Below are 27434 nucleotides of genomic sequence, written 5' to 3'. Positions count from 1 at the left end.
CTTACCCAGAGTGACCCTCCCTGCCTGGATCTGCCCTCCCTGCCCAGGGCTGCCCTCCCTGCCTGGATCTGCCCTCCCTGCCCGGATCTGCCCTCCCTGCCCGGATCTGCCCTCTCTGTCCAGGCTGACCCTCCCTGCCCGGCACAGCCAGGACAGCACTGGCAGGGCACACTTTGGCACAGAGCTCAGGCTGGTTTGGGAGGGGCAGGAAAAGGGAAAACACCCTCTCCACGTGACCAGTTTGCTGCAGAATTTTTGAGCCCGTAACAAAAGCAGTGAACAGGAAGTCTCAACAGCACAAGACTCTGTCCCCTTTTAAACATCCTCCTTCACCAAAGCATCGTGCCCCTCACTGCTGATGCAATGCAATGAAACAGCACATTTTACAGGAAAATCCCAGGCATCCTTAGCAAATCCTTAACTCGGCATGCCTGTGCCAGGTACCCTTCCCATAAATAGCTTGCTCAGTGCTGAGGTCAAACCTGGAGCAGGCATTCCAGAAAGTAACCTTATCCCAGGGAAGGTCAGAGGGGGGTGAAAAGAAATAGGACAGGAAAAAAAAAAAAAGAAAAAAAAGGTAAAGAAAAGAAGGAGCTGGATCTTACTTAAGCAAACCATTCCAGTACTTCAAGTGAAAGCAAATCTTTCAAATGCAGAGAGCCACAACCAGAGACAACTCCAAATGCACTGGAGAGTTGAATCAGTCCCAGTTGGCTCCAGAGATGAGAAGGGCAACTGCAACAAACCCAACGGCGATTCAAGCTTCTCTTCCCACTTCCCATCTGAATTCCTAGTCAATACACAGGCCCTCACCTATTTATATTTTTAAGCCCTTCCTTTCATTCCAAAATCCAGCAAATAAAACCTAAGCCAATTCTTTTAATTCTCCCCCACCTAAAGGGTTTTATCTGAGGATGGCCCAGCAGAGACACCGAGCTCTCCAAGCCTTTGAAACGAGACACTTGCAAAACGCCCCACATCCAGGGTGTGCCCAAAACACACTCCGTGGAAAAATCTCTTGGGGTAGTGCCAGTTTAGCAAGAAAAACATTTTCCCCCAGCTGGAAGTCTAGCACTGCTGAGCGAGTGCAACCAGAACGGATCCACAGGAGGAGAGAACAGAAGGGGGGGAAGCCCACGTCACTGCAGAATGAAACCCCAAATCTTTGAGGAAAACACCTGGGAGTACCTTTACAATCTCCTCCTTAAGGAATTCCACGTTCACCCTTGCTCCACTTGTAATCTCAGCCATGCAGTCATTTGTTGTCTTCTGTCAGTACCAGCATGAATAAAAACGCAGCTCTGAGCTGGGTCAGCCTGCAGATGCTGGTGTAACACTGTGTAAAAGTCTTTTCCCATCCCCCACAGAGGTATATTAGACTTCAATATTGGAGATTAGCTCTAAACAGGGCCCCTTTCCCTCGCTCAAACACTGACTTCAATTTCAGAGGAGACTGCAGCAAAGCAGATAAGTACCACACTGGGTTTTTTAACACCAGTTCACATTCACAAACTTCTAAAAAAATTTTTTTTTCTGCTGCTTCAGATGTTGTGACAGGCTTTTTCCAATGAAAAGTAAAGTAAATATTTACACAACCCTATTCACGGTGTCACCCACAACTCCTAGAAAATGTGAACTAGAGCCTGTTCTTACTCGCTGCCCCACTGGGTAAGGGCTAGAGAGACAAAGAGCAGCTTATTGGCAGTACCAGACACAAATCATTCCCAGCCCTCTGCATTATCTTCCATACACCAGCCCAGCCTGACAAGCAGGGAGAGAAGACCTGGCTCTGAACAGAACAGCCCAAAACGCTGCAGGGGCACTAAAGGCATCTGCCAGAAAGATGCTTTGTCTGCATTCAACACCCCACACACCAAATTCAAACCTTTTCCTCCACGCAGCACTGATCCAAATGCTATTCCTTGCACGTGTGACCCAGCTCTGAGTGCTGGTTCACAGAATCCCAGATTGCTCTGGGGTGGAAGGGGCTTTCAGCCTAAATAGATACATTTAAACCAAAGCACCAAACTCCCTCTCAAATGAAAGACAACCACGCTGCCTTATCTGAGGTCTGTGGATGGCCACTGACCTACACCAAACCTCCCTGCCACTCTCCACTGAGGTCTGAACGAGGATCAAGGCTCTAATAAAAGTCAGAAACAACTTATTAGACACCCATAATGTCTGTAAAAAGTGCACTAGGACCAGCATCTCTTTGAGAAATAACTGACTATTCTTGTTTGCCCTCTTTCCTTAAAAGCAAGAGGGACTTGGAGTGTCCTACTTACTTCAGATACCTGATTAAGCATTTTTGAACAATCAGCCACTCTATTGTTCTGCCTTCAAAGGCTAAGCAAAAACACTTCAGGATTTGCTCTCTCTTTCTGAAAGAGCTTTCAGGACTTCTCGCCTGACCAGCACATCACTGCTGAGACTAACAACTCAGACAATACACAAGCAAGTTCTCATAAACAGCTAAAAAATACAGTTAAGCACCTTGCTGTCATCAGTACCCACAAGCACAGCTAAAATTCAACAAAAAAACACCCAAAGTGTCAAGCAGGTGACTGAAAAAGTGATAAAGAGTAAGAGACAAACTTTTAGGATTGTTCTGCATAAATAATTTAGTGAAACATGTTTGTGACCAGTAGGAAAAGATTCCTTAGTCCCCATGGTGTGGGATTTGATTTCTGAATTAGGTGTGGGATCTGCCATCTGAACCACAGCTCCATAAAGTCATGGATTTGAGAAATATTATTTAATGGGCTTTGAGATACAGGCTTCATTATCATTTATCACTAGAAAAACATAATCAAGGGAAAAGATTAAAATCCCATAATCCCATTTCTCAGTCAGCTGATGCACCCACTGCAGCCACTCCTCAAGCAACCCCCAACCCAAGCGCCCCATGCATTCACCTCCAACACAGGACTTGGAAATCAGTGCTGGGAAAAGCAGTTGTGAGAAATGTTAATTACTACTCCAAGCCAGCCACTCTGAGATCCCAGCAGCACAACGTGACGCAGTGCAGGGAGGAGACAACACACAGGCTGTGAAATGATTCACTGCAACACCAAAGTGCAGAAGGTGCTGGGATTTCCCTTCAGTAAATGGGAATAATTAAAGTGTGCTCAGGCATTGTGGCCATAGGCATCATAACAACCACAAGTGAATACTGTAGGGACTGTCTGACCCTTGGAAAGGTTCTGTGGGAAGCCAGGGGTGTGAGAAGTTGGTCACTAGGAACTTCAGTTCCCTCTCAGCAGCTCGATGCAACTGCCAACCCAACAGTGACTTTCCAGATAAGAAAACCATGAGCTAAAAGATAAGTCCCAGTTAAATATTTGGTTTCATTACCTTTTCAGAAAATTTTTCCATGGTACAGACTAAAGTTGAACTAAATCACCTACCACTCACTAGCTCGTGTCTACATCACTGCATAGCACAGGTCACCAACCAGCCAAAAATAATTGAGAAATTCTGATTAAATTTGTCTGCAGGCAAATCCAACACAACCAAAGAAACCACCATTCTGAGAAGAACAACTACTATAAAAGTGTACAAGCCACATGAAATATTTCTTGTTTAAATGTATTAGCACAGGGACACAGAAAAACAACAGGACTTTGGTGACTTCCTAAACCATCACTCAGCCACACAAACCAGATTTCAGCCAGCAGCCCTCCAGCACTGGGAAGAATTCCACATCCTTCTCTGAACCACATTTCACAAGCAGTTCCAGCATGCTGACAGCAACATAAAACCATGGAATGGTTTGCCTTGGAAGGGACCTTAAAGCTCATGCAGTGCCACCCCTGCCATGGCAGGGACACCTTCCACTGTCCCAGGCTGCTCCAAGCCCTGTCCAGCCTGGCCTTGGGCACTGCCAGGGATGCAGGGGCAGCCCCAGCTGCTCTGGGCACCTGTGCCAGGGCCTGCCCACCCCCAAAGGGCACCTGGGCTCTTTGACAGTCGCACAGGTTTCTCAGGCACTGCTGCCTCCAGTCACACCCAGCCAAGGAAGTTTGGATTCTCCACATGGGAGACTCCCACCTGCCTTCCTTCCTCACCTCCTGGCAAAGGCAAAGCTGCTCTCCTGATCCTCACTCTGCACTGCTCGCACTGCTCTAGGCAATCCCAGCTGTGAAGCAGACCTGTGCATTGCTGACCTGGCAGCAGACACAATCCAGCAGGGTGGTCCTTGATGCACACAAAGCAAAGGACTCAGCACAACCCAGCCCTGCCTGCACACACCTGCCTTCCCCATCCATCGGCAGCCTGAGAACCAGGAGCACCTCCTCAAACCAAGCCCACGGCTGGCAGGGCTTCCCAAAGGTGTAACAAATCCCTCCCTGCTTTGTTTATGCATTACATGATGGCCTGGTTATGCACCTGAATGGCAGCACCTTCCTGGGCAGCAGGTCTGGGAGTGCTTTAAAAGGACCTACCAAGTTCTGATACATCCCTAACACCACTGGAATGAAGGATTTCTCAGGGAGATGGTGCTCTGTGGCTGAGATCAGGCAGGTCAGAACAGTACAAATGCTTCAAAGTCTGTCCTTGACCAGATACCGCTTCTGGAATGTCACCACACCAGAAAAACTCAAAGGTCAGCTCTTATCTAAGCATGATGTAAACATGTCTTTGTCTCTTTTGGGTGCTCCTACTTGAATCTCTGAGGTGGTCGGTGACATGGCCACTCATGGCCAGCAGCTCTGAGACACTGCTGGTGCCACAGCTCTCACTAAAGGTCTAGAGGGAAACAGGAGATTTTTTTGGGGCAAAGCAGGGGCATCCAGAAGCAATGCAGAACCAAGGGATGGTGAGCAATGAGAAGTGTACAGAATCACAGAACTGCTGGGGTTGGAAGGGACCTCTGGAGATCACCCAAGGCAGGGTCTCCTAAAGCAGGTTACACAGAACACATCCAGGTGGGCTTGGGCTTGGAATGCCTCCATTACACACTGAGATATTCCATCTCACTATCAAAATTAAAATAATCAGGGTTCATGTCTTCCTTCTAAAGAAGTAAATTCAGAAAGACAAAAACTCCAGCCCTACTTGAGCAGCCTCTGCACTCACACAGATGCCCAACAATGGCTCTGTACCATCAGCTGGTCCAAGGCAGCTTCCCAGTGGAAAACTCAGCTCTTCCCTTCCTGCCTCCTGGCACTGCTGGAGAAGAACGGTATTTAGATGTGCTCAGAAGCTTCTACCAGCTCTTAAGGGTGACTTGAGGAGCTCCACTGACAAGCACCAACAGGCACTGAGCTCGGCAGTGCCAGAGCTTGGGCCAATGTCACAGCACCCATCCAACAGGACGGTCAGTGCCAGGATGGCTCATTCCTGAATAGCCACAGGCACCAACTTTACACGGGCTTTGGTGGGCCTGGCCTAGATGCCAGCATGCATACACACCAGCTTCTGAACCCAGAGACAACAGAGGGATCAGCTTTTTTATTAGCTTTCGAATCTTGGGCTTTTTAAGAGCACTCAGAACATGAAGGCGTGACTAACGCAAGGGGCGGAAAAGTCAGCAAAGAATTTCATGCGCCATGGCTCTGAATGCTGCACTTCCTCTTGGGATTAAGGAGTGGCAAAGAAATTTCACTTTGCTAGACAACACGTGAAGCCATGAAACCCACAATATGGGAAATTTAATATTATTTTGGACAGATTTTTCATCAAATGTCTCCTCCAATAACTACTACAAGGCTTAGAAATACAATTCTATTACTAATCCCAACAGTAAGTTTGTGGATGTTATAAAACAGGAATAAAGTTACTAAACTCTTGTTTCTAACAGCACAAGAAGGCCTTTTATGTCCACCCAGGAGAGATCACATGATAAGCTAGCTACCAGCTTTGCACTGGGAAAAACCCAATCTCAAGCCACATTTACAACTTCACACGCAGAAATTCATCCTGCGCCACCATCCCAAAACACAATGTGACATTTAACCGGAATTTGATATTCAAAAGCTGTAACATCTGGTTACTGGCACCCATCCACATGAGCATGTTCTCAGAGGATGCTGAAGTTACCAAGTGCCCACAGTTCACATCCACCCAGCTCAGTAAAATCTGTGTCACACAGCCCTCGACCAGTCACTAACACAGCCTGGACAAAAGGTATCCAAATCCATTCAAAGATTTCTCCAGAGAGATATGAACAACCCCAGGACAGTGCAGGAATTCAGAAGTCCTGGTGACTATTTCCAGCCTGGATGTGAAAGCCACTGGCATTCCAGCCAGGACCCCTGTGCCCGTGCTGGGATCTTTTTGTTGACCATAATGACACTTCACAGACTGAGGTTCAACACGTCCATCGGGGTGGAAGAGACCATCTACTGATGCAAGCAAGATTTCACACAGACTAGACTCAGAATATGAGATTTTAAGAGATTTTTGCAAAACACTCCCAGGGAAAAAAACTCCCAGGTATGCACTCCCAGGGAAAATTCTGGGTTTGGAACAAAAAAATCCCTTCTTCCCTGACCTGTCTCAAGACCTTTTGCCTTGAGAAGGATCTTCCTCCTCCACACACACATTGACAGCTAATACTTATGCAAACAGCATCCAGTTAACAACATAATTATGAAGCTGTTGTCATCATTTAATGCAACTCACAGACAAGAAGAAAATTCCCAGCAGTAATTTCCCAGATTCAAGAAGGGAACACACTCGTTTCACACTTCCGCTGGCACTTGAACTAAATCCTTTCTGAGTACTTTTTTCCAGGCAGTCCATTTAACAAATAAAATAATTCCCCAATGATAAATATACTGTCAGCTGCACAGATCCAGACTGGCCTTACTTTACACAACAGGTTTATAACACATATTCCCATTGTAAAACAACAAGCATTTCCTTTCAGGAGACAGGACCAAAGCATCTTGGAGAGAAACGTTCCAGGTCTGTATCTGCAGCTCACACTACTCCAGCCAGCCACTATCTCCACGACTTGCTGCTCCAAAACCACCAAAGACTATTTTCAGTAAGCATGAAGAATTTTATCTTCAGTGCTCTACGTGCTGCAAACCACACCACACCAGTTTTAATAATTCTTTGACCCAAGACCGTCCAAAATTTAGGATTCCTACAAAAACGATATTTCTATCTGCCACCTTCCGCCTTGCTGCCCACCACCAGAAGGAAACAAGTGAGTGCTACTTACAGTGGTACGTGGGGTTGTTCTGGGTCTGCTTTGGTCAGTTCCTCTTCTTCAACGTCCGACTCTCCCCCCGAGCTGCTGTCAGTGACATCCGAGTCAAAGGCCTGCTCGCTGCATCTCAAGTTGGCCATGCCGCTGGCCGTGAATCTCTCCAGTTCCTCTGATATTGAATCACTCTTCAGGAAGTTGCTCAGGCCTTCCGAAGTAACTGTCTCGCTCGCAGCTTTCCTCAAGGCTGCTTCTGCTTTTCTGGTCAGCATCAGTTGGCTCCGATGCCTCAGGGGGTCCAAGGCTGGAAGCTTGCTCAGCGTTTTCTCCAAGAAGCCGCCCAACTGCTGCTGGATGTGTCTCTCCACCTGCTTGGCCTGCACCACCTGCAAGCGCTTCTGCAGCCGCCGGGCTCGGCTCTCGATGTCCGCCTGCCGCCGCAGCAGGGCCCTCGTCCTCATCTCCGAGTCCAGAGCGCTGTGGTGACCAGGCAGCACGGAGGGCTTCTGCTCCTCCAGCTTACCGCCGCCCGCACCGGGCACCCGCGCGTCCCCGCTGCCGCCCTCCAGCACCCACTGCTGCTCTGCGGAGTTTAGGGAGGATTTATTTGCAGTGCTATTATTGCTAAAGGGAGTTGCGTGCTCTGCATCAAGGCTTCTGTGTGGAAGAGTGCAATTGGTCAACCCAGTCTTCAAGTCCCCCAATTCAGAACCTCCTGTATTATAGTCAACAGTCTGGAGGGCAGCAGAAGGAGAAGCACACTTCCCACCATTCAGAGAACTAGAGTTTTCATGGTCTGAATTGGTACTTTTGGCCAATTTCTTGGCCAAGCCATTCACAGGCGCTTGTGGGAGAGGTGGCTGGCTATTAGTACTCATTGTTTTTAGATTCTCCAAAGTGAATTCCAAAACTGGTTGCCTCCCCAACAGATCACTTGTTTTCAAAAAGGACTGAGATAAGAGAGAGTGAGATTTAAGGACTGTCTGCTTGTTGAAGACTCCTTGCAGCTTCAGAGGCTCTTTTGAAGAGACAGATGTTACATCCGAGCAGAGATAAGAGGCCACTAGCGGCTGCAGCTTGCCCAGCTCTTCCTTGGTGGGGTTGTTTCGGAAATCTAGACTGGGATCCTCCGGAGCAATGGCTTTCCTTTTGGTGCCGTTGGCAGCCAGGAGGATGTTGTTGGCGTTGCCGTTGCTCTCGGCACTGCCAGGCGACAAGGTGGAGGACGGGGGAGCCAGCTTGAATCGGATGTGGTGAGCTTCGGCTGCTGCGTCAGTGAGAGCGGGCGCCATCGCAGCCATTCAGCACAGACACACGGGAAGTCCAGCCTCTCCCGCTGCCGAGGCCAGCTCCACTGCCTCCCACTGCCGCTCCCGAGGGCAGCCTGCACGGGGGAAGGCAAAACACACAGTCAGGCGCTGCACTGGGGAGGGAATAAATCAAAAAACGCTTTGAAAACGGCAGCGAGATGTGGACGCGACGCTCGCGCTTCGCCAACGCTGAGCGCGGCCTCCTCCCCCCGTAGCCCCAGCTGCTCAGCAGAGCAGCACCAGGGAACAGAAACAGGAACACGCAGCCCTCCAGAACCCAGCATCTCCCACAGTTGGTGCCTGTCTGTAACTGCTACCCCCATCTTTCACAGAACCCTTCCAGGCCTTCGTGAAAGCTCCAGCCCTGGATGCTCCTATTCTTCAATGCCAGCAGCTCACCAACTTCATCATTAAAATCCCTGAGCTACACCTATGAAATAGCTTTCAGTGCTTCTACTGCCAGCTCAGGGGTCTTAAAAATGACAAATTTGACTATAACATGTAACACAGACAGGGCTTGAGGGGAACAAATCTCCATATGCTTAAATTCCCAGTGGCTGAAGGAACCCCACTGCTTCCCTGAAACCGGGATTTCAAGAAAGTCTCTTCCCTGGTGTATACGAAACCTACTTTCCCAGAAGTACATTTCCGAATGAGCCAGGTGATTTCCAGTGTTAGCAATTCCCATTTCTCTTTCAAGAGCATGGATAAAGATTAACCCACACACGCACAGAGGAGTTCTACACTGACTGTCAGAGTAAGCCTGGGTTTAACTCAACTAGAGCAAACAAGTAAAAAGAAATAACTAAAGAACTAAAAACTCTTTGTTTCTCTACACTGCAGCCTCTTCCCATCCACCTACAAGTCTCTGGTCATTCATCCACTTTGCTTACCACTGAAACTGTCAGTGTTTTTAAATGCCTTTTTAAATTGCATTCAAATACCCCACAGCACTGGCTGTGCTGCCAGTGAAACAATTACTTATTTTCCTTTTACTGCCGAAGTTATTTAGCATCTTCATAAGCTATTTCACATCAACTTTAAAATAAAAAGTTGCCCTGATCTCTTGCCTGATATGCCAATCCTCTAATTTCATATAAATTTGCATAAGCTTGTTGTAGCTGCTCATTAACACACCCCAATGACCATATTAATGCACCACTTAACAGGAAAAGCAAGGACTATCTGAAGTTTGAATATGTTTAACAAGGAAAATTTCACAGCCAGTTTTGTTTCTGGGCTCATCCAGTTGCTCCCAACATCAGATTCAGGTGCTTTTCTGTAACAGGGACCAGAAAGACATCAAGGCTGAAATCAAAGTACTAGAACCTGAATTCTTGTGAAAAGTCAGAGATGAGACAGAGAAACAAACCCACATTCCCATTTGAGGGAAGGCTCAAAATTTGCTCTGTGTGGTTTCCAGTGAGTACATACATTGGGTCAACTGTCCAGCCCCTCACCAGGTCCAAAACACAAACCCTCCACAGTCCTGGAATCCCAAAATGATTTTCATCTGTTCATCCTCCAGCCTGGACTGGGCCTGAGGGCTGTCCCTACCCTGCTAACAGTCCCTCTAACTCACTCTCCATAAAATCCAGTTAGGTGACACAGAAGAAGGAGCCAGAGAAGGAAGAATACACTCCCAGAGGAACCCACTTAAAAAAGCTGTTGCAGCAGAAATATTGAGCTGCTGGAGGAGGGTTCAGGCTTCCCAAGTCCCCAGCTCACAGAACTTATGGTATTCTGTAATTGACTACACTTTATCCTTACTAAAAAAGGATCTGCATGTCTAAAAGTTTAGGCCACACTCACTGAAAATGGCTTTTAGTCACCATTTGGGTCCATAAATAAAAACTGAACATGCCTATTCAGGGAAGAATGAAAAAAAAAGGAACTTGCAGGGAACTTTCCACTTGTAACTAAGACACCCTTGGGAGAGGAGGGAGGAAGACTGTCAGAATAAAGACTTCCTCCACTCCAGCCTCCTTCCAAGACCTTCACTAGAGACACACACAACTGGGGATGACTGCCCCTGACAGGTTCCCAGTTCTGCAGAAACATGTGGGTTTCCCTTCCAGAGGGAACTCTGGCTCAGGGCTCTCCACCACAGTTACCACCAGACATTCACAGCGGCTTTGGAAACACCCAAGTGCAAAAAGAGCAGAAACCTCTCCCCTTGGAGCTAAATGACTCTTCATGAAGGCAGCTGCACAGCCAGGAGTCTGCAGGAGATGCAGGCTGGAGTGAGTTAATTTGTAGGTCGCCAACTTGAATTAACAGAAGTGGGAAACGGAAGCAAAACTTTGACACTGCTTTTTCCTCCAGGTTAGCAAACGCACTTGGAAACAGCAAATCCTCCTGGCTAAGCTACTGCAAACCTCCTTGGCTCCACTTTTCCTTGAGTGGACAGCATTTAGAGTACTTTGGAAGCCTGGAAAGCCTCCCCTAAGAATAAGGCTTTGTTCTAGCAGCTTATAGATGACCTCCAAAAATTATTTGGTCTATTTTTTGTATTTTATTTAAGTCCTTATAAACTCTCTGTGTACTGGACAGCACTGGCTCCTCTAACACTGAATTAGACCTCAACTTTTATGAGCAACCCTGGAACAGACATTAAGGAACATCTGTAAGCATGTTCCCTCTGTTTATAGTGTTGTTATTAAAGCTGTATTACACTTATCTGGAATTTCTTCCTAACAGGGAATTGGAGGGGAGAAGGTGTTAAAGCATCTCTGAGGAAGGAGAATAAAGAAAAGGAAAGGTCATAGAATGGGAAGGTCATTCACACAGACTGAGGAACTTTCAGAGCATTCTGCTAAGTCTCACAGTAATTCCAAGAATTATCCCCAATCTGTTGCCTGCTCCTGGGACTCAAACTGGGCTGGCAAGTTCTACTGAAACTGCTGTCCCCCATCAGTATTAGCAGATCCATGTGAGCACCCACAGCTCCCTCTTTCCACTGTTTTTCCCTGCCAAGGGTCTTTAATTCCCAGCCCTCAAGGTGACACACGTGGGACCAAGGAGCTCCTGCTGTGGCACCAGCCCTGCTGGCAGAGAGCTGCCAGGGTGACTGGACACTGCTCCAGCTCCACCAGCACAGCTCAACCCCAGCCCAGCCTCCAGCAGCCCTGGCACAACCCCTGTGCTGGACTCGGCCTGGCCAGGTCCAGGAGGAGCTGCCTCTGGAAGGCCAGCGTGGTGTTTACAGCACGTCTTTAGCTAATCCTGAATGAACGTTCTTCATTTTCCCTTCAGAAGCAGAGCACTGCCAGAGCACTTAGCAGTAATTAACAGAGCTAAGATGAAAGGCTGCAGCAAGCAGGTAAAACCAGGGTAACCGTAACTCACCCATCTTCCCTCGCTCCCCAGGAGCAGCAGAGCCACCAGGGCTCCTTCCAGCTCCTGGAACCCTGAGCAGAGGAAGGAGGAGGGGGACACGGCTGGGGCAGAGCTGGGAGGTCAGAGGGGCAGGAGGAGCACACCCAGTCACACTACACCAGGAGCAGGAGCGGGTCACGACACCCCTGAAAACAATCCCCTGGCCTGCTGACTTATTCAACACCCTCTGCTTCTAAAAACCAATTTTACAATCAGACACTGGAAGGAGAACTGGGTTTCCAAGCACGTGATTTTGTGCAGTACCCCAGAAAATAAGCCCAAAACAAACACAGGAAGTTTTGGCTCTCTGAATTCTTTGTGGAAGGAATTTCTTGGGGAGAAACCAGGCACTGAGCTTCCAGTGAGGGTCATGAGAAACATGGGGAGGGCTGTCCATGCTCTCCTCCCAGACATCAATCCCACCATGGCACCCACCTGGCTCCATCACCTGTGCCCTCCATCCCTCCCTGCACTGCCTGGCCACACACACACACCTACCTCACACATTTATGTTCCTGGATTATGGTTTAGCTCCCTGACACGATCCCAAATTCTGCGTTACTGCACCCTGAAAGCCCTTCAGCCCAAGCAGTCCCCAACACCCATTTCCTGACGCACACCAAGGTGCTGTTAGAAGCAATAGAAGCAGAGTTACCCTGGAGGAAGTGAGCATTCTACCAATTCCCACTTCCCCTCTCCTCCCCCACTACAAATCTACAGCGCAGACAACTCTTGAGCCCGTGCGGTTACAAATATGTTTCAGTCAAAAAACCAAAACAAAGCACACAAAAAAACCCCTAACTTGGTAAAATAAAATCCCTCTACACTTCATTTTGCAAGTAAAACACATCATCTGTGCTAACCTCAGCAGATAACAACACACAGCAACTCCCTGATCCCTACAAATATTTTCCACATCCACAATGTCCATCTACCAAAGTTACAACTGTACATAACAGATTCTCTATGTGCCTTTTGTTATCACCTCTCAACATTTTGTAGTTGTAAGACAGGTGTTTACCAATTTAGAAAGGGATTTACCTGAGAAGCAACTCTCAAAGCTTTAATTAAGGGAACGTGACAGGCAAGTACAGGACGATCACCTTATTGATAAGCCAGTTATCACGTGCAGACCGTGTGCTTGCAATGACCCACATTTGGGAAACAGGCTCTTTTTTTAAATATCAATTAAAAAATGGTTAAGAACATACACAAGAACCACAGATTTTTAAAACACACACATGAGTACATTCCACAGCTATTAACACTACAGACTTGCACCTAATCTCCCAGGGAAAAATAAGAATTTTAGTAGTAAGAACATACCAGAAATACTACTGAGCTCCACTTTTGTTTGTTTCCAAAGAGAAGCCCTCAAGATTAAACTAAAAGCTGCTGTTTCCACTTCCTTGTCCACATGAGTGGCAGGGTCTGGTCAACTCTGAGATCTCTTTCTGCAAGAATAATTCTCTCTTACGCCTGCGAACTCTCACTGGATATAAATAAACCAAACCAATTGCATCATCTGAGGTAAAGGAGGTTTCATCAATATGATGTCAGAAAGAAAAACAGAAGCCACAAAGCAAGATTAACTGTCATCACTGCCAAAAAAATCTGGAAAAGTGATTAATTCAAAGCAAGAATGCCTTCACCTGGAAAATAAGTGGCTGGAGATAAAAATACCCATTGCTGTTAAGCTACTCTTCAGAACAAAGTTGCAGTTTAGAGTCCAATCAAAAGAAATATGTTTCAAAAATAATAATGGGACATCTGCAGAAAGCAGCAGCCTGTCAGAGACAAAAAATAAAAAATAAAATAAAATTTTAGAAAGCTTTAATTGTGAAATCTGGGTCTCCCCCATCCAGTATCAGAAAGATTTTGTTTTTCTTTCGCATAATCTGGGCAAGTTGCCCAGTAAATATGAAAAACTGAACTCAGGACTCAGGGAGCAAGTTAAACAAAAAACAGAATTGCCTTTTAATTTTAAAGATACATTTTCATTCACCCATCTTTGCTCAAAACATATAACTGTTTCCAAAACCCTTAACACCCCTCTGGCCCATAAAGTGACACCACCTTAATACTTCGTATTTTATACTTAGTATTTTAGAACAAGGCATTGGCTGTCTCTACAAAAAGTCCTTTAGAGTGCCTTGGGATAACTGGCCATACCCTTAACAACCCCCTGCCCCACAAAGTGGCATCACCTTAAATACTTCATATTTCATACTTAGCATTTTAGAAGAAGGCTGTCCCTACAAGAAGTCCTTGGGATAAGTGGCCATGTCCTCAAGAGGAAATGACAGCCCAAAGGGGAGCAGAGCTAAATTTCCCAAACCAGCAGAGCCCTGCCCAAGCTGGCAGCCAAGTTTACAGACTTTATCCGGACTGCAGTTCAGGATCCTCAGGACAGAGACTCAGCTGGCTGATCTCAGAGGAGAGCACAGCCCACCACGGGCGACACCGGCTCCAGAGCAGTTTAATCAAAGGTGATGCTCACTCACACATCACAGGTTCTTTTCCACGGCCGCAATTACAGCCTGAGCTGGGCTTGCTCTTCCTCATTTAGTGCAAAGCAACCTCGCAGTAACCTTCCCATCACATCCTGTCGCTGCAGACCCTGACAGGAAGTTATAAAGATTTCACAGAGATGTTTCCTAACGTTTGAGAGCTGAAAATTAGAAATCTTTCAGGTCCACCTTCTGCTAAGGCCTCTGAGGCCTGAAGCAGCTCCCAGTACAGAAATATATATTTCAATTAAACTTTTCTTACCACCAAATCTGAAAAATATAAGTTTGCAGCAAGAGACTAACTCAGGCACAGATGAGGACGAGGCCTGTTCAGGCTGACACCTACCCCCATTTCCCCTCCTGAGATTCGATTTTGTTACCTTTCTCCTTCATTTTATCAGATAAACAGCACAGTTTCATCACTAAATTCAGATACTGCACTGTCAGAACTCCAGAATTAAGTCTCCCCAACTACTAACATCTCCCATCTCTCCATTTGTCTCACTCTCCAAACTCTGGCAGTCACCTGCTGGCTGCACCTTGTGGTAGGAGAGACCCAGACCGGTTTTCTAAGTTTCTTTAAAAAACCTGAACGAGTCCTTATCCAAACTCTCCTCTTCCAGAAACATGGCTCTGAACTCAGGCTGACGAGGACATGGGCAGGGTTTAATGGAATTATGTTTACTCAAGTTCTGCATCACCCAGACTCTTGCTGATTTGGGTATGACAACTCCTGGCCCAGCTGAGAAAGAACAGAAAGCTTTTATTCTAATTTAAACGATTTGTCACAGAAAACTGCATCCTCCAACATGCAGCCAAACTCCTGTTTACAGGGAAGGATTTTCAAACCAAGTCTTTGCTGCTTTTCATTCCAGATAGACATTGTATTCCTGGAAGTCATGAGCAGGGACATGGTATTTATAAAATGCAGCAACGGAAACGCTGCTTCTCAGATCACCTGCCACTGCAACTGCCCAGTGCTCAGAGCTCTTTTTAATGGAAGGATAAACACTGGGAAGAGAGGCAGGCGTGCAGAACTTACTCATTATTTGGTCTCATCACCATGTGATCCACCTGAGACCCTTCCAGGAATTAAATTCCCATTTATACCCTAAGTTGACCCACCTGTTTCTCTGACAGTCCAGTAAAAACACTAACAGAAAAGTACAAAATCAGGTGCTGTTTGGGTTCAGGCAGAGATACCACTGACCTACACTCAAAAAATGGTGCCAGAAAAAGGCACTTTTCCATAAGAGGAAAATTGTATGGAAGGGGGTGGGGGGAAAGCCCAGAAATAAAAATATGAGCTGCTTGCCCTTTCTCCCACTCCCCAAGCTTTACCCTTCCCCTTGGGCTGGGCCTAAGAATCCCCAGGCCTTATCTTTACCTCGCTGTCCATTGAGTCCCATCCTCCCTGGAAAAGCTTTTTGAGGTTCCTGAGGACAGGCAGCAAGTGGAGCCCGAGCAGGGAAGGGTGGAGTGCTGGAACTCCAGAGACAGGCTTTGTTCTGGGCGTTCATTAGATAATGGCAGTGGCCTTCACCAAAACACGAGTTATAAACAGGGCAAAAGGAAGTGACTTTGGTCACAGAACCGCTCAGTTTTCACCCCTGCCTCGCATGATGTCACACTCTCACCAGCTCTCCGGTTACCGGATGATCTCCGAGAGCAAATGGGACTGAAATACAGCTTTCAAAAAAAAAAAAAAAATACAAGGCAAAAGAGGGGGAAAAAAGGCGTAAGAGAAACCCACAGCCACATCTGCCTGGTCATCTGCTGCTTTATCACCTCTGACGAGAGAACACAAGTCATTCCTCATTGCTAAATCATTACAAATCAGCTATAACAGTACCACAACCAAGTTCCACAATTAACTGCTCCTGCAGCATATCAATCCATTAAGCCCCACACAGCTGTGCTACCTTGGCAGTGCGGCTACAGGGGAAAAAAAACAAAACACCGTCCCCATCCCCGCCGCACCAAAGCCGGGCCGCCCGGCCCTGGTGCGCGGGGGCGGGCGGGGAACCGGGCCGGGAACCGAACGGGGAAGGGAGCGCGGAACCGGGCCGGGAACCGAACGGGAACCGAACCGAACGGGGAAGGGAGCGCGGAACCGGGCCGGGAACCGAGCGGGGAACCGAGCGCGGAACCGGGCCGGGAACCGAGCGGGGAACGGAGCGCGGAACCGGGCCGGGAACCGAGCGGGGAACGGAGCGCGGAACCGGGCCGGGAACCGAGCGGGGAACGGAGCGCGGAACCGGGCCGGGAACCGAACGGGGAACCGAGCGCGGAACCGGGCCGGGAACCGAACGGGGAAGGGAGCGCGGAACCGGGCCGGGAACCAAGCGGGGAACGGAGCGCGGAACCGGGCCGGGAACCGAGCGGGGAACCGGGCCGGGAACCGAGCGGGGAACGGAGCGCGGAACCGGGCCGGGAACCGAGTGCAGAACCGGGCCGGGAACCGAGTGCAGAACCGGGCTCGGTACCGGCCCCGGGCTCCCCCGACTCTCCCCGCTGCCCCCGGCCCCGCTCTGCTCCACCGCCCCCTCCGCCGATATAAAACGCTGCTGACTTCTCAATTAAAGAAAAAAAAAAAATATAATCATCTTGACGAGCGTCGCTGTTCCCGTGCCAGAATGGAAATCCAAGAGGATACGCTAAAGCAGGGAAGAGCATCAGAGGTTCCTCCATGAAAACAAAGGCTATAAAAAGGACAAATATGGTTTTAAAGAGAAAACGCCTGCACGCAGGCAGATGCCCGGACTGGCAGAGGTTCGGGGCGCACACAGCCACGCTCACAACTCGGGCAGCCCCGGTGTTTCATCCCCGCAGCAGCGGCACCGACCCACGGCGAGTCCTGCCCGGCCCAGAACCGGCTGCTGCCTCCTCACCTTATTTTCACAGGCACAAAGCACCCTGAACGCAACACACACGACATGATGTAACCACCGACACGGCCGTGGCCCAAACCAGTTCAAAATATAATGGTCAGTCAAAACAAATAAAAAACCTGCAGTTCCTCCCATATCCTGACCGGTTTCATGGAAAACTACAGTTTGTCATTCAAGTGCATTTTACATAACAGGGAATATAATCTATGGAGTGCCTGCCTTCTGCTCCACCTGGACACAAATTCAAGGAGAGGAGAGATGACACCTCGGTTTGGAAGGTGGGTCTGATTTTTGGGGGGAAAATAAGTTTAGTTCCCAATATATCTAGCGGCTTTAGTTTTCCTCCTGCATAACCCCCATTTACACCCCAAATGATGGAAATTTCTCCGTAACCAAGCACTGGAAGATGCTAATCCCGTGATGGAAGTAAACACACGTAGGGATCACGGAAAGCATATCAGGACAGCCGGACTCCTCCAGCTTGTTTTGGGAAAAATAATCCTGGATCGGCAGGGCCGGTTTTCGAAATAAATAAAATACAAGATATGCGGCTAGAAAGTAAATACAGGGAAACGGTTTTGGAGCTCGAAGCCACCTGGAAAATGACGATATTGTGCACCCCGGGAGCAGGGAGAGCGCCCGGTGACACGGCTCCCGCCGGTGACAGCCCACCGGGATTACCGGCACCGCTCCGCTCCTATTTTCCAGGCGGATTTGGGGCCGCGGGACCTGCTCCCTCCACGCGTTTTGCAAGCTTTGAGGTTATGCAATTTAATTTTTTTTTTTCTGTTTACTTTTAAAACTTCGCGTGTGCCCCCCCCCCCCCCACCCTAGCCCCCCTTTCCCACCAGGTTAGGGAACGGTGCCCCCCCTTCCTCCCTCCCGTCCGTCCGTCCGTCCCTTCCCCTCCCCGGGGGCAGCGGCCACGTGAAAGGCCCCGGCCCGACCCTGCGGGACCCCCGGGGCCGGGATTTCAATGTCGAGCGGCGCCGCCGCCCCCCGCCCGCGGCGCCCCCCCCGCCCCGGGGAGACGCAGCACCGGGGGCGGCGGGCGGGCGGAGGGGGGGGGGGGGGTGCGGGGCGGCTCTCCTGCCGCGACCCCCGCACTTTCCGCCGCACCGGGGAGGGGAAGGGCAGGGGAGGGGGGGGCTCGCAGAAGTTGGGGCGCGGCGGCGGCGGGGCCCGGCGGGGCGCGGCGGCTCTAACAAAGGGGCGGCGGGGGAGGCGCGGCGGGCGCGGGGCGGCGGGCGCGGGGCGAGCGGCACCTACCACGTGACGAGCGGCGAGCGCGGTCCGGGCGGGCTCGGCCGCGGCGAAACGGGCGCAGTTCGCAAACAAACCAAGCGGGCCCCCCCGGGACGAGGGGCGGCAGCCGCGGCGCCGCCACCCCCGGCGCCCCCCCCGCCCGCCCCGGCGGAACGGGGGATGGGCTCGCCCGTCTCCCTCGGCGGCCGCAGTGCTGGGGGTGGGGGGGGAGGGGGGGAGCGGGGCCCCCCCGCCCCCGGGTCGGAGCGCTGGGGCGGAGCGGGCGCTGCGGCGCTTCTCGTCGGCGCGCCCGGTCCCCCCCTGCTCCGGGCGAGCGCGGCGGCGGCGCGGCTCGAAAATGGCGGCCGGGCTCCTTCCCTGCCCTCCCCCTCCCGTCAGCCGGAGAATGCACCGGGGGGAAGGAGGAGGAGGACGGCGAGGAGGCGGGGGGGCGGGGGGCGCCGCCGCAGCGCCCCCGGCGGCCGCGCCGCGCAGCGCAACCCGCGCCCGCCCGCAGCCGGGGGGCCCCGCCGAGCGCCCGCCGCGGCCGCGCGGAGGAGCTGCAGTGCGGGAGGGGAGGGGAAGGGGAGGGAGGGGCGGGCACCGGCACCGCCGCCGCCGGCGGGGAGGGAGGGCGGGGAAGGGGAGGGAGGGGCGGACCCGCCGCCTTTTGTCCGCCCGCCGCGGCCCCGCCGCTGCCGGACACCGCCAGGGGGAGCCCGCGGCGGCGCGCGGGACACGCCGGGAGTTGGAGTCCGCCCGCCCCCGCGGCCGGGGACACACAGGACACGGAACGCCGCTGGTTCAACGCTGCTTTAACCGTTTCCTGCCCAAAATGCACGGCTCTGCCACCGCGAGCTCGCTCCCGGGAAAAATAAAACAAACAACCTTCGCCGTTTGAGCGTTTCCCCGCAAAACTGCACGTGACGCTCTCCCGCGCCCAGCCGCAGCCCCGGGAGCTCGCTGCCGGCCCGGCCCGCGCTGCTCCTGCCACGGTCCCCGGCCTCATTGCCAGGAAATCTGCCCAGGAAATCTGCCCAAGGGCTCCAGGCAGCCCCCCGTGGCCCAGCCGGGCTCCGGGGCTGTCCCACAGCCCCCGGGCAGGGTTTGGGGCCGCGGCCGGGGCACGCAGCGCTGGCAGCCCGGCCAGCGGGGCTCCTGCTGCTGCTGCTGCCCCGATCCTGCCCTTCACAGCTCCCTCACACAGCACGCACCGAGAGCAAGAAACCATTCCCTTGGGACCACAAATCATTTCCCCTCTCTGACCTTCAGCCTGGCCCCTGGCAGGCGGTGACACTGACTGTGCCCAGCACAGAGCCCGGCACGCCGGGGGTGCCACAAAGCCGCTGCAATTCCGGCCAGGCAAAGGCTCTTCCATCCCTGCTCAGGCTCTGCTGCCTCTACAGCAGGAACGCAGCCCTGCCAAGGAAAAAGTGCTTTATACCATGGTTTGCCTGCAAAGAGGAAGAGCCACAGCAGTGCCAGCTGTGCTCACCGTCACTGAGAGATGCACTGAGTGAAAACAAAACCTGTCCTGCTCGACTGCAGAGCTAGGAAAGGAGGAACCGTGTTTCCAGTACGTGCAATCCTGGCCTGCACTATGCAGCACACACAGACAAGTTTGTTTCCTCCTCGTGATTCAAGTCCCAGCACCACACAGGGCGGTTCAATAGCACAGAAGCAACTGCAGAATACCCTGAGCTGGAAGGGATCAGAACTCCTGCACAGGAATCCCACCACGTGCTTGAGCAACGCTCCCTTCCTCTAAAAACCATTTGGAGATACAGAGTCAAGGCACTACGGTTACGCTTTAAAATCCAATATATTGCTCAACAAACCACACCACGGCACTCTCATTACAACTGGGTTTTCTGGGCCAGGAAATTCGCATTTCATCATTTTTCTAAGGGTGTGTGCGACCACCTGGGCTTGCAGCCAGAGCCGCCCAGAGGTCTCTACTGACCACACAAATGCTGAAAACGCAGCTTATACCTAAGTGTTTCTCCAATAAAAATATTCAGCTAATGACAGCAGTGAGACTAATGCTGGTTTTTATGCCCTAGCAGGGAGCTGCAGACAACCAGCCCCAATCCTGGGCTGTCCCTTGCAGTCCCAGCTGTCCCCTCAGTGATGGCCATTCCCATCCCCATACCCACCCCAGGCTCAGCACTCTCATGCAGTACCTCAAGAAAATGAGTGTAAAGACCTTGAACACGGCTTTAAGTCAGCAATGAACCAGCACCAAGGAGGACAGCAGGGCAGTGTGTTATCAGCAGCCCCACATCCAGCACCCAACGGGGTCACACAGGGAACACTATCTATTCTTAAGGGTAACAAAAATACCTTTCCTGAAAGACAATTGCGTGAGGAACTCAGCAGCTGCACACTCTCTCCTCACCTCGTCTCACTTGGAGAGAACTTTAGGAACCCAGGACCCTATGATGGCATGCAAACCTCTTGTATTATTGGTTTTTTAATCTACCTTGAATTAGAGCTTAGCTAAAAAGCAGAAGTAGCAACAAATGTGGTTTTTATACTGGAACAGAAGAGTGAGGACAATCTGTTGCGAAGGAAATTAAAAGAGATTCCTGTGCAATCAAGCTTCTGATCACTGTACAGTGTAGGATTTTCTGCTGAGGCACAAACCAAGAGCCCAGATTCCAGCTTGACATTCCAGCACACATCTGGATCTTCCTGCAGCACAGACACAGCTGCAGCTTCCATGGCCCAGCCTGATCTGGAGATGAGTAGCAAAAATTGCTATGCAGTGTAAGATTACACAGCTTTGGCCTCTGACACGTACCTTCTATGGCCCTGCCAGTCTCAGTTTCCCACTCAAAACTGTGCCACAACTGGCCACTCCTGGACCAGCCACCCACCTGTCCCTCACACAGGATGTTCCTGACCTGGAGATGCCCCCATGAACAAGAGCAGCTGTCCCCAGTGAAGCCCCATTTTTACAGCATCATCCTTTGAAGTGTCCTCTTCTGCCAAGCATCCAGAACACTCAAACCACAATAGCTGGTGAGGGCTGTGTGCCCAGCTACTCACACCTGATTGTTACCTCATCTTTCCACCTATTAATTCTCATTACTTGCTCTGATTAGATCTGCCTCAAAAATTTAACAGTCTCTATACAATAAGTATATGCATATCTGTAAATAAAATAACTTTTAAGTGTTATTATTAATGGCTTTTGAGCCTAAAACCATGCTATTTCAGTTTGGGAAACATCCTGTATGTGGGAAAGGTGGATAGCCACTAAAAAACACAATTATGAGACTCTACCTGTTCTTAATAACAATACTTCCTATGAAAAATCCAGCATGGGAGAATCAGAGCCCAGGCAACCACAGGGAAGTGGCAATGGGAAGGAGAAGGCAGGAGTCCCCGTTCTGTGAGCATGGCACAGCCAGAGCTGGAGCAGCACGTTCCCCTGGAAGGAGCAGGGAGAGCTCCCTGCCCCTCTGAGGAGCTCTCGGTCATGAGCTTCACAGAACCCAGGGGCTGTAACTGAGCTGGTCTCTTCTGTGCCAATAAAACATTGCAAAACTGTGACAACACCAGGTGCCAGGAGCTTGAGCACAAGTGGGGGGGGGACAGTGAGAACAGCCCTCAGACAGGTCCCGGTAGAGCTGCAGAGCAATTCAACCTGTGACACACTCAACACACCACAAAAATCAAGGTCCAGAAAGACCCTCCCCTCCAGAAGCAAACGCCGCTCAGCAGAGCTGCTGGGGGATGCAGCAGCCGGACACACCGACAGCCGGACACACCGACAGCCGGACACACCGACAGAGCCGGACACACCGACAGAGCCGGACACACCGACAGGGCTGGACACACCGACAGGGCTGGACACACCGACAGCCGGACACACCGACAGGGCTGGACACACCGACAGCCGGACACACCGACAGCCGGACACACCGACAGGGCTGGACACACCGACAGGGCTGGACACACCGACAGGGCTGGACAGCCTGATGGCCGGACACACCGACAGCTGGACACACTGACAGCCGGACACCCTGACAGAGCTGGACAGCCTGACGGCAGGACAGTCTGATGGCCGGACACACAGACGGCCGGACACACCGACGGCCCAACGGCTGGACAGCCCACTTGAAAGGCTGTGAGAGATTTACAGAAGACGCCGACGGCCGGACAGCCTGACAGGGCTGGACAGACTGATGGCCGGACACACCGACAGCCGGACACACCGACAGCCAGACACACCGACAGCCGGACAGGGCTACACATCCTGACAGCCCGACAGGGCCAGACAGAGACAGGCACCCTGACAGGGCTGGACACCCCACAGCCAGACAGCCTGATGGCCAGACAGCCCAACAGGGATGGACAGACAGCCCGACGGCTGGACACTGACAGCCGGACAGACTGATGGCTGGACAGCCCAACAGGGATGGATGGACAGCCCGACGGCTGGACACTGACAGCCGGACAGACTGATGGCTGGACAGCCCAACAGGGACGGACAGCCCGATGGCTGGACACTGACAGCCGGACAGACTGATGGCTGGACAGCCCAACAGGGACGGACAGCCCGATGGCTGGACACTGACAGCCGGACAGACTGATGGCTGGACAGCCCAACAGGGACGGACAGCCCGACGGCTGGACACTGACAGCCAGACAGACTGATGGCTGGACAGCCCAACAGGGACGGACAGCCCGACGGCTGGACACTGACAGCCAGACAGACTGATGGCTGGACAGCCCAACAGGGATGGACAGCCTGACAGCTGGACACTGACAGCCGGACAGACTGATGGCCGGACAGCCCGAGTGCCCCAGCAGCACACCAGGCACTGCTCCTTCCCTCAGCTCCTGCCGGCTCACGGGAGCCACAAAGGATCCACAGCACCTCCCCGGGCCCTGCCCTGCCCTCCCACAGCCTCCCACACCCGCCCCATCTCCCCATCCCACAGGGCCTGCAGCTCTCTGAAACCTCACTGGGTTTTCTCCTCCACCGTTTTCCAGACTGCAGCATGAGACTAAGGAGCTGGCATTGAGGATGGGGACAAATGGGACATGCACAGGGCTGCCAACACCCCAGTGCCCGCGGGGGTGAGGCTCCACACAGCCACACGTCAAACCCCAACACATCAGCATGTGGCACTTTGGAAATGAAGACCAGTCTGCAGAGAATTTATCTCCTAATTCCCACCGGTGTCAGCAGGAGCTACAACAACACAGATTTCCAAGGTATTTCACAATAATTTCCAAAACCACAGCAGGGAGATTTAATTTGATTTTTAAAGCCCACAAAACAACTCACTGTTATTCTGTGTACAAAGAGCAAGAGCTTTGCTGCTGTGTTGGCCAACTGGAGATCAGATACCACAGCAGATTTGTGTAAGGTCAGTGTGAATGGATTGAGATAAGATTTTTGGTTTTCCCATTACAAGAGAATTTGTCTAAATTCAGCCCCAATAACTGGCCTAAAGTCAGGCTGCTTTAGCTTGTAGACTTATGAAAATAGGGAAATATCCTTCCCTTTAGCACTTTTCTTCAGGTTTTATTCAGCTGCACAGAACTCAATTCCTGTACCTGAGTGTTTAGGACACATTTTTAATGTGCAGTAACATCAGCAAGGCAAGAGGTCACTTTTCTAAAGAAGCACCAGCAAAGCCCTGCCAAGCTCCACTCACACACAGGGAAACCAGAGGGACAGAAATGTGAGCAGGAAACTCCAGCTTTAGACCTTTGGTTTTCACAGGATAAAACCAAGACCCCTCTGACAGGTGTAGAAAAACCTCTTTTGATACTACAAATACATATACAAACCAGATCAAATCAGCAAGTTAAAAGAACCTTATAGTGTAAACTATAAGGGGTTTAAGGATGAACACAATAAAGAGAGGAAAAAAAAGCAGGAAATCTTTCTTTTTCTGGGCAAGTCATGCCTTGATGTCTCGATGCTGCTGCACACAAGGACAGGTAACACCTGTAAATACACACACCTGCTCCCAAGAGGAGCCTCCACATCTCTTCACTACCGGCATTGGAATGGCTTTGGAAAGAGAAACACCCTGTACACGCACAGGATGAATCCACGCTTCCAGCCATAACACCAAACCTCCATTTTAAAGTTCTGCATCAGCCAAGAAACTACGTGCAGGGCTCCAGCGTCATCCTGCACGGTCGGGAACCAGCCCAGCACCTGCCGAGGCACCTGAGCACAGCCGAGCGGGCCGGGGCCGGGCCCGGGGAGCCCCGGGCAGCCCGGGCAGCGGGGCACACGGGACGTACCTTGCTGGGCATCTTGGCCAGGCCCATCCTCACACCTGCGCTCCAGGTGGGCAGCACGGGGACGGCCTCCGGATCCTCGCAGCCTCTGCCGACGGGATGTAAGTTTCTTATTTATTTACTCGAGGAGGTGGGAAAGTGCAGGAGCTGGGGACAGAAAGGGCTGTCACAAGGGGGCCCCGCCGCCCCCTCCCACCGTTACCTCCATCCCGCCCCGGGTCGGCCGGCGGGGCCGGGCCCGGCGGCGCTCGCAGCGCGGCCCGGGGCGCGGGGGGCCGGGGCTGCTGCCACCCCCGATCCTTCTCGAAGCCCCCCGGGCCTGGCCTCGCTTCCCCGGGCTAAAATGGAGGCGCGGGGCGGGCGGAGGGGTCCCCGCTCCGCACGGAGCCGGCCGGGCCCGGCCCCCCGGGGCAGTGCGGCGGGGCGGAGCTCTCCCGGCGCCCCGGGCCCGGCGCCCGCCGCGACCCTGCCCGCGACCCCCAACTCCCGGGCGAGAGCGGCCGCCCGCCCCCCCCGGCCCCGCCGCGGCCCGGCCCCCGCGGCCAAGTTGCGGGACGGCGGGGCCGGGGCCCGGGGCCGGCGCTGCCCGCGGGGCGGGGGCCGCGACCCCCGGGCCGAGCGCGGCCCCCTCCCCGAGCCCCCCGCCCGCTCCGCGACCCCCGCCCGCTCCTACCTGCGCCGCTCCACCGCCTTCAAGCGGGGACCTTCCGCCCTCCCCCGCGCCCATTGGCTGCGCGCGGGGCATGGGCGCGCCCCATTGGCTGCGGCCGCGTCAATCAGCGCGGGGGGCGGGGCGGGCGGTGATTGATGCGGTGCCGCCGCTCGGCCCCTGCCCCGCGCCCCCCCCCCCCACCGCCCCCCTCCCCGGGACCCCCCCCCCAAACCCCGGAACCGGCACCGACCGGGGGGTCCCGGGCGCGCCCCCGCCCCCCGGGGCAGCCGCGGGTCCGGCCGGGCCGCGGGAGCGGCGGGCGGGGGGCGAGGGGGCGGCCCCGGGTGCGGGGCGGGTGCGGGGCTGGGAGGTCACGGGGCGCCGGTGTCCCGCAGGTGGCACCGGGCCGGCAGCCGGGGCACGCGTGGGGCGTCCCGCGGGCCGCAGGCCACTCGTGCTCCGTGCGGGGCGCGGGTCCCGCGGCGGGGAGGGACCTGCCGGGGCAGCGGGAGGAACCGCCGGGACACCGAGCAGCGGCGCGGGGGACGAGGGCTGCGGGGACAGCGGGGACAGCGGGGACAGCGGGGACAGCGGGGACAGCGGGCCCACGGATGGCACCAGGCCCGCGTCCCACAGGTGACACAGGGCCCGTGTCCCCTGCGTGGCTCCGGGCCTCTGTCCAGTGCCCACCCAGTGCCCGCCCTGCCATGGCAGGGACACTTCCCCTGTCCCAGGGTGCCCCAGTGTCCAGCCTGGCCTTGGGCACTGCCAGGGATCCAGGGGCAGCCCCAGCTGCTCTGGGCACCTGTGCCAGGGCCTTGCCAAAGTCTGAGTAAAGAATTTCCTCCTCACATCTATAATCTAATTCTCTCCCAGTTAAAGTGGTTCCCCCTCTTGTTCTATCTGCCTGTGTAAAAAGTTACTCTCCCTCTTTTTTTCTAAGCCCTTTTGAGGACTGGAAGGAAGTTTGAGATGCTCCAAACACACTTTGAGAGGTGGCCATGCTGATCCCACACAGAGCAGCTGCAGTCACTGTCCCCACACAGACACTGTCCTTGCTCTCCTTCCCCAGGGAACATGAAACAGCCAGGTTGTTTTTCCTGGTTATCCAGGAAAATCCAGACTAAGACTTTATTCTGAGGTGACAAAGTTTAAAAGCACTGGGATCCCTGGCTTAGGAAAACCCAGTTCCATTCCATTAAAAATAAAAAGCAGTTCATGCTCATGGATCAGCTCTTAAAGTTGCAGACTTGGACAGAGGGACAGAAAACAAGATGTTGCAGCACCACAGTCAGTGGTGAACAACAGAACAAACTTTGGTAAGATGTAGGTGTTCCTAAAGAGCTCCTGGTGCTCAGCACACGGCTGTGATTCAGCCCTGGAACGATGGACAAATCCAACTTCATCGCTGCTTTGCCTTTGTCTGAAGGCACCTAAAGCTCAGCCTGCCTGAGCGAAGCCTGGGTGCAGCACTAGGCAGAGCCCATCGGGGAGGCTGCAGAGGGGCACAGGAGAACAGCTCAGCTCTCACTGCACCCAGACACAGAACACATGTCCAGGAGCAACAGGACCACGGGGGAAAAGAGGGGGAAGCAGCTAGGAATGGGTTAATCTGAGTGCTGCTTGTACAGCCAAACTCAGCTCTCAGAAATTACCAAATAGGTTGGGCAAAAATGAGTGGTAAAAGGTTCGATCCAAGATGCCCACGTGCAGCAGGAGGAATTTCTGCACAGCCATGAGCCTTCCTTCCTGGCAAGCTTTTCCTCCAGCTCTGCAAGTGTAAGACACTGTGATAATTAATTTCTCTGCTGAGCCACAGCAGCTGCAAACACAGGGTGAGGACCTGCTATGGAAGGCAGAAAAAAAAATAAAATAAAACTAACCTGGCTCCATACCTGAGAGCTTCTTGAACCTCCTGTCGCTGCAGGATGGGAGGTGAGGATGAGCAGCAACAACTTCTCTGGACACCAGGAAGGATTCATCCCCAATATCCCACCCATCCCTGCCCTGGGC

General features: G+C 52.6%; 1 protein-coding gene across 4 annotated transcripts in view; it reads right to left on the bottom strand.

Annotated features, from left to right (window-relative positions):
• KANSL1 (KAT8 regulatory NSL complex subunit 1) overlaps window positions 1–24951 on the bottom strand; it is a 75334-nt gene extending 50383 nt beyond the window's left edge. Inside the window, exons 1-2 of one of the 4 annotated variants that reach the window (XM_066567120.1) lie at window positions 24773–24951; window positions 7178–8546 (exon numbers count right to left, since the gene is read on the bottom strand). In XM_066567120.1, the coding sequence (XP_066423217.1) occupies window positions 7178–8463 (1286 nt within the window). In that variant the 5' untranslated portion in view covers window positions 8464–8546; window positions 24773–24951. Of the gene's footprint in view, window positions 1–7177; window positions 8547–18520; window positions 18606–24772 lie in introns of those variants that run through there. The other 3 variants (XM_066567118.1, XM_066567121.1, XM_066567119.1) reach the window with 3 other exon arrangements.
• Between the last annotated feature and the right edge of the window lie 2483 nt (window positions 24952–27434).

This window comes from Molothrus aeneus, chromosome 28 (genome assembly GCF_037042795.1).
Source record: "Molothrus aeneus isolate 106 chromosome 28, BPBGC_Maene_1.0, whole genome shotgun sequence".
NCBI classification, from domain to species: domain Eukaryota; kingdom Metazoa; phylum Chordata; class Aves; order Passeriformes; family Icteridae; genus Molothrus; species Molothrus aeneus.
This window is presented reverse-complemented; position numbering and strand designations above follow the sequence as displayed.